Here is a 12144-nt window from a genome sequence, read left to right as displayed (position 1 = left end):
AAGCATTAAAGAAGTTCTTAGCCCTTTAAAATGTCTGTTTGGAGACATTTTGGTTATATGCTAAATAAAAAAAAAACTGTGACAGTTTGGAGGCATTGTAAGAATAGATCAACTGGTTAATTAGGCTGACGTAGCATCTGCTTCGTAGCTTCGGATTCAGGTTTCATTTTATGAAATCTTCAAAGATAAAATGATATTAAAACCGGAAATGTAGGATCAGAATTTATTTTTTATTTATTTATTTATTTATTCGAACATGATACAAATATAAAAATAAAATAGTGCACAGTAACAAGAAGTGCATAAGAAAGAAGAGAAAATACAGATTTTTGTATAATAAATAGTTGGAAAGAAAACTCTACGATTGCACGTTCAAACAGTAGCAACAACCCATAATAGCTGCATTCATAATCAGATTTTCAAATATGTTGATTCTTATTGCGAACAAGCAAACATGGTTTCTTTGATTTCAGAGCTTGGGTGAACTTGTCAGGAAGAAACAAACAGTGCAACGTTTCTATATGTTCCTTTTAAATAACTGCATAAAAGAATTACAAAGAATTTGTATGATATCTAGATCTACCTTCACTGAATAATTCCCCATGCATAGAAATAATTGATCTATTACGGGAAGCTTTACCAGTCACCCATAACGTTATGGCCCTCGGTCCTGCAGCTGATCTGGATGCAAGGCTGTGCTGAGAGAAAGCATTCAAATGGAGAAACTTTTAAATGTTTTTGAAGACCTGGGACAGCTGTGAACTGTCTCATTAAACATGAAAGGGAGTCAGAGATGTATAGCAGCTTCTAAATTCACTGACGTTGAGGATTGATGGAAAGCAAGTCGGACCACAGCGATCCAACAACCAACAAGTTTTAGACACCCCAGGGTTTCCTTGTCCACATTCATACTAGTAACAATATTACGGCTAAAATGTTCCTGCTAACTTTGATTTGACTGTGATTTGTTATGCAATGGAAACGTACGTTTCATAGAAGTGACAATTTGCCAAAGCAGTCAACATTTATCCCAAACTCCCATTTCATATTCAACATCTCATGGGTCATAAACTTTCTGTTCAGCCGGTTGAGTCACAGGTCGTGAAACTGCGCAGGAGTTTTTCTTACCCTGCAAGGTGAAACGTTTATTACCCTCTATCGTTGTATCGCTCAGGCTATAAATTATTCTAGAAGTGTAGAATAGAAGAACATTTATGAGTTTGCTCCTCGGCTAGAACGTGTAACCCGCGTCTCGTCCGCAGCACGTGTGTGGAACAGCCTGGTAACCGTGGCCTCTGTGTGTGGTCATTGTTGTTGTTCTGGTTCACAGAGGGCATGCTGACCCTGCGGGCCAAGCCCCCCACTGAAGCAGAGTTCATTGACAGCCTGCAGAAACTGAAGCTGGCCCTCAACCTCTTGGTGAGATATCAAAGCTCCTAACCTTCATCAGTGAGTGGCCGCTCTATGGTCATCAACTTACCTATGATTATTCGCCACTCTGCCCCCTGCAGGCCAAACTGAAGAAACACTTACAGAACCCGAGTGCTCCTGAGCTGGTTCATTTCCTATTTGGGCCTCTGGAGCTGGTAAGAGCTGCAAAAATGAATCTGTTTGAGTTTGAATTGGATGAGGGAAGCCATCTTTCTCTTGTTGTGGGTCATTGCTGAAATATTTTGTTAAACCAAAACTGAACTGAGAGGCTAAAGTGACACAAGGGGGTTGTTAAAATCACACAATGAATACACTTGCATTTTTTTTTCAGCAAATATTTGTGTGTGTTTTTATTTTATTTTTTTGGTTAGTTTTCCTTCGTTTTGCTGCTCTGGCTCCACACCCTCTCGGTGCTATGCTCAAACACTTAACCAACCGGAGCGACGCGGCTTTCATCTGAAACACAAGTGCAGCTGTAAAGCAATGTTGCTTTTCCAGCCGGGAGTGTTCAGCCACTCCTTCGATACTGCGGGACAGAAAATTATCTCTGAACATAAGATTTGTGCGATGTGTTTGAAGAAAGCTCGCCCCTTCTAGCTGTTCTTTAACAACTACCTTAAATACTTAGCAGGCGTGTACGGCGGCAGACACAGTGACGATGCAAACTCCAAAACGCACATTCACAAAAAACAGATGGAACAGAGAAATGCTGCAATCACAGAAAATAGAATGATGCAAACTTCAAAACACTGAAAGCAAAAGAAAATATCTGCTATGTCCTAAAAAAAAAAGCAATATTAAAAAGGCTGCCAGTACTAAAAACAGCTGGGATTATTATAACATTATAACAAGAGAATGAGCACTGCTCTTTCAGCCAATTTCAACTGTGAACCTTTAAATCATGTCCTCAGGTCCTGCAGAGCTGTGGGAGTCCTGACTTGGTACGTTCAGTCATCTCTCCTCATCTTTCAAAGGACGCAGTTGACTTCCTACGAGGACACCTCAGCCCCAAAGAGATGACTTTGTTTGAGCTGCTTGGTGACGGGTGGACCAAACCCAGGTTTAATACATGTTTATTGTTTTTAGATCAACCTTTAGCATCAGCAGCATGCTGCATCTGCTGTTCTTCCTGGGGTCTGTTTGCATAAAAAGAAAGATTACATGTACAGAAAATCATGTTGTTGAATGCTTCTGCTGGCTCTGTCTGCTTATCATGTGAATTACACAGGTTCACTTTTAAACAACCTTTCCTCCTCCTGTAGGGCAGAGTGGCCTAGAGATCAGTGCGCTCCTCCTTATTGCCCCAAGTTTCGAAACGGATGGGAGCCGTCTCCGGAGCTGTTCCTGACAGCTCCATGGGAAACCGAGGGACCGTCTCGACCACTTGGGACTCCCACAAGCCCCGACTACAAGAAACTCTCAACAGAGGATGTGAGAGTTTTGTTTTCCAATTACAGTTCATATGTATTAAACTGTATCTTTAAATATGTATTAACTTTTTTTATCTGTTCTCTTTTATGTTTTTTTTTTATTATTGTTATTTTTTTTAGTATTACGGCAATCACTCCTCAGCAAATGGGATGTCCAGCAACCGCAAATATGCCAAAATCCGTTACCACTTCGTGGCGCGGAATCCCAACGAGCTGTCGGTTCTGCAGGATGAAATCCTTGAGGTTGGCACACCAGGCTTTCATATTCTGCGTGACCAATTTACAGTTTTAACCACAATGTTTTCCATTGCATCATGAGTGTGTTGTTTTAATGAATCACTGCTAAAGAAGCGCGGGAGAACTGCAGCACGTCTACTCCAGCTTCCCTGTTCTGTGGAATGATCTGTCTCGCAGGTGTTGGAGGATAACAAACAGTGGTGGAAACTACGGAATCGCAGCGGCCAGTCTGGCTACGTCCCGTTTAACATCCTCGATGTTGTCAGGATAGAAGAGCCAGAAGACCCTTTCAGCCAGGTAACTTACCATCTATGCATACTCCGCATTTACTGAAATCCCATTTGTTCAGGACACACTGCAGACTATTGCACAGCCGTCGTAATCCCTCTGGCTCCGTTGACCCTTTAGTTACCCACGCCACTTAGACTTCAAGAGATGTTGCTTCTCTCTTAAGAGCTGTTTGAACTCCTGCATCTTAAGGAAGATTTTACTTTGTCTATAATGATGACATTTCACTAAATATTTTTGATACAGTAGATATAAAAAGTGTACATGTCTCTATTAAGTTAATTTTTGGAAAAACAACAACAAAAAAAAGCAATCTTGAATACGACCAACATTCCATATAACTTAACTCAAAAACAAGTAAATTTGATTAGAGATTAAAAAGATGTAAAAATCGTCAACAACATGGTTGCATGATACTTTGTTAAAGCACCTTTGGCTTTATTTCCAGCATTCATTCCTGGTCCTAGTTGTGGTTTCTTTGTATTCACCCATCCCCTATTTGGTAATTTGTCATTTTGCAATAAAATAAAAAATGAAAATGATGAGGAATTTCATCCTTCAGCATCACTGTAAGTCCGCGCATACACACAAACCAACAAAAGAACGATTTGACCTGAAGAAAATGAAAATTTCCGAGATGACCAAGCCGGCGATCAAAACTAAATCTGGCAGAACGTCTGTGGGGACACCCAAAGAGGGCCGCAGAACAGAGATGGATCAGGAGATCATCTGAATGGTAGAGTGGGCAAATATTGCTAAGATATGAAAAGTGAATGCTGAAACTGAATCAAAATGTGCTTTAACAAAGTCAGTTTAAAGGTGGGCACGCTTATTTAACCAGTTTCTAGCAGCCGTTAAAAAAAAAAAGTTCCTTTCTAATTGTTTTATTGTTGCTTTAGTTGGATTATACAACAATATGTTATATTACATTCATTGCCTGTTTGTCTCATTTGTCTTTTATGTGCACTCTTAACCAAACAGGCCAAAAAGAAATTTCACCACGGTAACACGAGGTGACGATAAAAAAAATCTTTGAATTATTAAAGGTATAAGTTATTTGCATTTGTCCTGTTGCAAAAACCTGGCATTTTACTGAAGGGGTGTAGAATTTAGAATTTAGACGTTTATTTTTACTTGTTTAAAAGAGAAAAGTATCATGTTTTTTTATATATAGTTTTTTTTAAATATTTCCCACTCGTCAACACAGAAGAGTTAGATGGAAACTGATCTGTTCAGCTTGTGGACATCTTGTCAGCACCTCTCTTACACAACTATATTCCATTTCCCACTTCCTACAGACAGTCAGCATGCATGAAGCACCTCATCTCTGATGCGTGCAGCTCCTTTTCCTCCTTTAAAACACACATCCACATATTTTGCCTCTGGCTTTCCTTCAAACATGAATCGCATAGAAACAGGTGAAGCCAAACCTGTTTTTGTGATAATACTTGTGTTTCTGTGTCATGAATGGAGTTTGTGCGTGTTTGTGTGACTGCAGAACGACTACATGACTTCACCCATCGGATCCCTGCACAAGAGCGACAGCTTCAACAAGGGCGTGCACAAAGACAAAAGTTAGTCTGCACAGAAAAAATAAACAAAGCAAAAAAAAAAAAACACAAGCTACAAATGTTTGAACAAAACTCTTTCTCTTCCGTTTTCATCACATTGTTGCTCTGCAGAGATGGACGAGGTTAACAGTGAGCTGCTGATGGCGATCACCGCAAACAAAAAGCCAGTGGCCAATAAGATCCGAATAGAGCGCCCAGCTGGCCCTCGGGTGCCGTTAACATTTGACTCGAATCAAGAGCAGGTGACAGCGTGGCTCAATGCTAAATCGTTCTCAAAACCGTAAGTTTGTGTTATTGTGCATAAATCAAGCACCTGTCTTTTATTTGCTCACTTAAAGGGGACATATCATGCAAAATCCACTTTTTTTGGCCCTTAAATACATTTGGTTGTGCACTTGGAGTCTTTAGGAGTGCAGAAAATTTGGATGTAGTCTGTCCCTGTGCTGCATAGATGTCGATGTATTCTGTTTGTGTCATATTTTCAAGCCGTTCAGTTTTCCCTGTTCTCTGTTATGTGTTTTGAACAATTACGTCACAGTATTTGCTGAAAAGCTGTTAAACAAGGTCACTGACTTCCGGCTAACCAATTTCGTAAATGCGCCATTTTCATCTATTTTTTTGCCACGATTTTTTTGTAGTCCAAACGGAAGGATGCTGAAACTACAAGAGGGTATGTGAAAATGTATGGCTATTGAGTGCATTAACCCATACAGGTCAATACAACGTCCCCTAGAATACTACAAAAATGGCTGAAAGGGAAGAAGTGCCTCATTCGCATTTAACGAGACGGCACCAAAACGAGTCGCTCTGAGACGCAGCTCAAAACAGGGGTAAATGAGGGCTGTGGGGCAACAATGATGAGGAATTCAGACCAAAATGTTGCAGTTCCACTTTATATTGACCACAACTGAATGATTTCAATGAGAAAAGGAAGAAGTCAAAAGCATGATATGTCCCCTTTAAAGACCCAATGACAGTGAAACTTTTTTTAAATTAACGTATTTTGAAGTTGTTTTTCTAACCATTTCCCATGTTCTGCGCAAACATAATAATATATATATTTTTTATTAGCAGTGTTAATAGTTCTAAAAAAAAAGCTATATTTTTTCCATCTCAATCTTGATCTGATTGGTGCAAAATTTATGCATTTTCTATTTGGGATTAAATGGGAGCTGTAAAAGGAAAGCTTTTTTTTTTTGTCTTTTTAGTTAAGTTGCTGGAATTTGAATTTGAGGAAATTATCTGTTTATCCACTGTGTGCATGCTCTGCAGTTTGGTTTTTACATAGGTTTAGGTTATTTCCTGACTGAGTTAGATTTTTTTAAATTTACTCCAGGGTAAATAAAATGTACTACTTTTGTTGGTTTAGGGATTAATTGCTGTTTTTTTGAAGGGACAGCAAATTTAAAGCTTGTTATACAAACTGTACCCTGACTTCACATTATTTCAAACAATGTAAAGTCATGTTCACCTTTTCATGTTGTCCCATGAAAAGACGTTGTAAGATATGTGAAAAAATGTGAGCGGTGTGCTCACTTTGGAGAGATCCTGTTAGTGACGTTGCACCTACATAGGCTGCAAATGTGGTACATTTACATGATGCTAATCATTCAGAAGGCGTCTTTGTCCAAGGTGGCTAACAAACACGTTACCAGATGCAAGGCAGTAACAGTCAGTCCCTGATATCCACTTTAGGTGAGGCGTGTGGCAATGTTGGAGGAGTTAGAAAAACTGGTCTTAAGGTCTTTTTTCAAGAGACCTGTGAAGATGGACCAGGTCCCGTCTCTTTCTGATGCTGATAGCAAACCGAAAGGAGCGTTAGGTTGACTGGGTTTGGACAACTGCACAGTCACTTTAGGAAAACCAGTGCAACTAAATGAATCAGGGAATGACATGTTTTCTTGGTTCATCAAGCTTATGCAGCCCAGTTTCAGTTTAAAAAGTTAAAGTTAGATTCAGTCACCCAAGTATTTAAAATATTTCACGGGGAGATTGTACATGGCTGCTGTTTTTTTTTTTTTTTTTTTTTTTTGCTGTTTTGAAGAGATGACTAACAGATCAGGTGTAACCGAAGCTGTAATTCCTCTTTAAATCTGGGTTTATTGGAGAGCCATCCCCCGGGGGCTGGAAGAGACTCACTTCAGAGGAATCCACTGATGCCAGTTCTGACACCAAGGTCTTTCCTGCTGCAACATGCCACAGTGCCTTAAGAAGACTTTATCTGGTTCTTACCTGTTTAACAACAGCGTGTTCTCCGTTAGAAGCAATGTTGCACTGAGAAAAAAAAAAACAGGTCTATTTGAAATGCTATCAGAATAAACTGCCTTGCTGTGGTTTTTCTGCAGGACCGTTGAATGTTTGGGGATCCTGACCGGAGCTCAGCTGTTTTCCCTGAACAAAGAAGAGCTGAAGGCTGTGTGTGGGGAAGAAGGCGGCCGTGTCTTCAACCAGGTCTCTTTGCAGAAAGGACAACTAGAGGTTGGTCACACTCGTCTGCATGCAAGCTGCTTGAAAACCTGTTTTTCTGGGAGTCTTTTTATGGTTGTTGTGCAAAGCATAGGATTGCAACCTTCATAATAGACCTCGACAAGTCGGGGCGACGTGTGACATCAGAAATGATTGCAACAAATATACTCTTGTATTATTGCAGGTTTAGTAGGGAAAATGTCTGTCAGGTGATGAAATGACTGGGCTAAACAATATAAAAGTTATGTATTTTTTTTATGAGCCAAATTTATCCTCTTCAGCTGCTAACCTGAAAACGGCAAAACAAAATAGCTAAATAAAAATTAAATTGCGGACTGGAAGACATTTTACACTGTGCAAGTTTTTTTAGGTATGGTGGTCAGAAATGTCTCCTTGCATCAAACAGGTTAATATCCAGGCCTGGACAAAGAAAGACTCCATGCTCTTTCTGTGTAAAGTTTGCATGTTATCCTCATGTATGTGTGGGTTCTCTCTAGGCACTCTTTCCACAGTCTCTGCATTGCCCTGTGTTGGACTGGCAGCTTGTCCGCGTCGTGCCCGGCCTCTCACCTGATGGCAAATAGGCACATCGTTCAAAACCCAAATACAAACCCAAGAATCATTTTCATTTATAGTCACACCCTAATATGTTATATGTTATTTTGTTGCTGGGACCACTTAGGCTCTTCTTTGAATACCCCGAAGGCCCTGAGGGCTTGCCCCTCCTTTCAAGTGAGGTGCCAGGAACTTTTTACTTAAATAAAAAACGATTTTATTTAAATAAAATAAACACCTAACCCAGTCTGGTATGGAACCCACTGACGCTGATTGGCAGGCAAAGTCATTCTGCTGAAAAGTGTCATTATTAAATAAAAAGGTCGTTGGGAAGCACGCCATTATGAAATAAAAGATGACTTTAAAAAAAATTACATATTGAAAACAAAATGGATGGAATTAAACAAAACTATCTAAACAATAATTTATATTATTGTGAAAAATCTTAATGTGAAATGTATGGTTTATTATTATACACATGTTTAAAGAAGTGACAAATGAGCTGATCATTTTGTAAGCATTCAGTTATTTCACAGTCACTTTACATATTTATTTCTTATTTATTCAAGTAGATCATTAATTCATAATGTTTTATTTATTTATTTAATTTTTAGCAACCATATAGTCTGGTGCCATTGTTGGTCAGTTTTCATTCAATTTGGACCTGCGTTGTCTAACATAAATTTGAATTAGGTGCTGTGGAGCGTTGCGCAAACTGCAGTTTTTTTGTGTTCGTATTTAAGCTAAATTATTTTTTAAAGAAACCAAATGAGACAGTATTTGAACAAAATGATGAACATATATTACATCTCAACAACAGTTGATAGTGGTGGGATGTTCTTTAATTAGTATTGTTTTAATTATTTATATTTATTATGGCCATCCACATGTATGCCAGGTTTGTCATGCAGGTCATTTGAAAAGTCACATCCTGCAAAATCCAACATTATTTTTTTTCAACTCGTTTATTGTGGCCATAAAGTAAACTTCCAAAAAAAAAAAAGTAACTGAGATTGCTCGTCTTTGTAAGGATGAATTCTCTGGGCAGGTATTTCTGAAACATTGGTTATTATAAATCTGCTTCCAAACATCTTATTGGTTCCAACACCAGAGACGTTGCAAAGCAAAAATGCGGTTACATTTGTTACAGTTTAACAGTTTTAACTTTAATAGTGTGATCGTTTCCCAAAAATGCCCTCTGCTGCCATCTTCAGGACATTTACTGCAACAGCAGTTCAGCGATCCACAATCAATGTCCGCATACCACGACTCTTAATGCTTTGTTGTTAAAAACTTCCTGTGTCCTTCATACAGTATAGGTATAGATCAGTCACATATAAAATTAAAAAGATCATAGAAAATGCATCTGAATTAAAATGCACTGCCTGACTATGACTTTTTTTCAAGGCTGTAAACAGTCTGCAAAGCAAAGATCTGTGTCGGATTAGTAAAACGCCAGCCGTTTTAAGCACTTTTATTGAATACCGGCTCATTTAAAGTTTTTGTCTGTAAAATAAAAATCATCCAAATCATTAGTACATGGAATTACACATGTATTACGCAACCATGTTATGCTGTGGTAGCGCTTATAAAGCACAGGCTCCTTATTATAACCCTTCTGTCTCTCCATTAGTCAGCCCAGTGCATGGAAATCAAACTAGGATGTGGTGAGAAATATGTATCTAGAACTGTGAGAGAAAATCATCGTCTTCGAAGTTTTATAGTGAAACTATAACGTCTTGTTCTCCCGTGTTGCTGCTGCATGTGTTCTGAGACCAAGTCAGAGAACAGAACCATCTAAAGGAACAACTGTGCTTTCTCTCCAGAGGTCCCAGGGTGACTCCGAGCTGCAGGAAATCATGAGGAAGAGGCAGGAAAAGATTGACTCCACAAGCAGCGCCGACTGAACATGTGGAGCAAAATGACCCCCCCCCCTACAACTTTTAAAGTGCATCAGCTTGCTAAATCCATGAACTTTTTCTTACAATCCTCAGTTAGAAAAATTAATACATTCCTTTTAATTGCATATTTATTTTGTAAAATGTCAGATGTTTGTTATTCAAGTGTTTTTTTTTTCAAATTATGTTGCATTATTTTCAATTGATGAAATTATTGAAGACATTACCTGCTGAGAAGAGGAACCTGTGTACAGTCTGGTGTCTTTGCATGACATGCATGTAACGTACATGTGTACAAGCAGGGTGGGGTCAGTGTTTGTTCTTAATAATACAGTTGTTTACAAAATTTGTCTGTACAAAACATCAAAGCTTTGTTGTTGCTCTTTAAAATCAGTGCCAGGATGTTTGACATATTTTCTATTGCATAGCCAATAATTGTCATATTAATGCTAATAGGAAAAATAGAAAAAATAAAGCATACTTTGTGTTGTTCATGGCATGTCGATCAGCAGCAAGTACATATTAGATTAAATATTCTTGCTTTTCTTGATCCAGTTTGACATTTTGCCGATTCTTCTGCATGCACGAGGCCTCTCTCAATAATAGTGGAATTTTTAATGTGGCACCCTCTGAATTTATATGACGCATCCAAAATGGTTAAAAACCTTTATAATAAACAGATCTTTTATTAGTAGCATATCCCGACACTGTCCTGCAGCTCTCTAACAATGACACATTGTCCATGTAGCCGCGTACGAAGGCTAAGTCAAAGCATTAGTGCACGGTATTACATTGTACACATTGTATTTCACGGCCTTTTTATTTTTGTCATTTATCTCTAGTTGTGCATGTCCATATTTGATTACTTGTTGCAAAACCAGTTGCCCGTTGGGGGTCAATAAAGGTTGAATTAATTAGCACTCTGACTACAGATATGGGGATGTGTAAGCAAGGAGCTGTTTTCTTGTTGCCATATTGGGACTTATTAAAAGCAAAACACATTTGTTTGTTCCTGAATGACATGCATTCTCGTCTTACCCATTTTGTGTAGAGGCTAATAGAATTGGGCCTTTGTGCCACTGCATGTACCACAGGGAAACATAAAGGCCTGAATTACTAGTTGAAAGTTCCTAGATAACAAATGATGTGTTTAAAAAAAACATGGAGTATGATATGGGCTTGAGCCGGCACATCCATACATCAATAAGTTGAGTACCCACATATACATATTTTTTTTTAATACATTGGTCTAATGTTATAATCTCTATAACACCTTCTATCTAGGACATTATTTTCTTGCTCCAGGCGAGGTAAAGCCCTGTGACTACCGGCAGACTTCTCGTCCCAGTCACAATGAAGTAAAATACTGAATACCTCATTATTGTTAAGAAAAATCATCGCTTACGACACCTCAGCAATCTGATCCACTTAAAAAAAAAACCCAAAGGTATAAATTTGAAAAATAAGCTTGCTTTGATCTAGCTTTTGATCTTGCTTTTACTAAATGAATAAGGATGTTTTAATAAAGTTTTCCGTATGGAATTATGCTGCAGCAATAACATGTCGATTTTAAGTCTTTACACACCCTTACTGGGGTGTTAATAATTATGTATAGCGCTGTTTATTGTTAGCCTGTCTTTTTTTTTGGGGGGGGGGGGGGGGGGTGGGGGGGGTTGCAGTGTAAACTACATGAGCTAACAAGTTAAGAAGTAGAGTCTAAATTGTTTTGCTGGTATACATATATAGATTCAAATATATTGGTGATGTAAATATTTTTGAATGTTATAATTAAAGAAATTACCTTTGTTGATATTTTTGGCAGCTTTTTGTGTGCAGTTCTTTTTTTTTTTCACTTTGTGAATAACACCATATTTAATACAGTTACTTTATTTTGTGCCCAAAGTGCAGCTCAAACGAAGTTACAGGTTTGGCAGGAAAAAGGTCAAACGCATTGGCCAGTGATCGCTTTCAAAGTATACCCAGGTTTTAAAAGGTTGTGATTTTTCTGTCCTATGGTTTAAAGTCCCTTTTAGTGAGGTGCCAGAATAAACGGTCGGAGTGACCCGACCCCTCTCTTCCAGCAGAATGGAGCTGAGACTCAGCCAGTGCTGCCCCTCACTTCTCTCTTGCTGCACAGTGACGGCCAGCTGGTTGAAAGAATGCCCTAATAACCTTCCCTCACAATAATGACCTATGTTTTCTTTCACATGTAAGCAGTTAGATTTAGTTATACTTTCACTTTAAATTTCTTCTAAATACCTTTAAAAA

At 38.6% G+C, this 12144-nt stretch overlaps 1 protein-coding gene across 2 annotated transcripts in view; it reads left to right on the top strand.

The window, feature by feature from the left end:
- The window catches only part of LOC105928211 (epidermal growth factor receptor kinase substrate 8-like protein 2), a 42246-nt gene extending 30932 nt beyond the window's left edge, over nt 1-11314 (top strand). For both annotated transcript variants that reach the window (XM_012865362.3, XM_021318053.2), the window contains 10 exons: nt 1331-1419; nt 1512-1586; nt 2343-2491; nt 2694-2862; nt 2982-3104; nt 3276-3395; nt 4885-4960; nt 5069-5237; nt 7303-7435; nt 9805-11314. In XM_012865362.3, the coding sequence (XP_012720816.2) occupies nt 1331-1419; nt 1512-1586; nt 2343-2491; nt 2694-2862; nt 2982-3104; nt 3276-3395; nt 4885-4960; nt 5069-5237; nt 7303-7435; nt 9805-9885 (1184 nt within the window). In that variant the 3' untranslated portion in view covers nt 9886-11314. The remainder of the gene's footprint in view (nt 1-1330; nt 1420-1511; nt 1587-2342; nt 2492-2693; nt 2863-2981; nt 3105-3275; nt 3396-4884; nt 4961-5068; nt 5238-7302; nt 7436-9804) is intronic.
- Nucleotides 11315-12144: the final 830 nt, after the last annotated feature.

This window comes from Fundulus heteroclitus, chromosome 2 (assembly GCF_011125445.2).
Source record: "Fundulus heteroclitus isolate FHET01 chromosome 2, MU-UCD_Fhet_4.1, whole genome shotgun sequence".
NCBI classification, from domain to species: domain Eukaryota; kingdom Metazoa; phylum Chordata; class Actinopteri; order Cyprinodontiformes; family Fundulidae; genus Fundulus; species Fundulus heteroclitus.
This window is presented reverse-complemented; position numbering and strand designations above follow the sequence as displayed.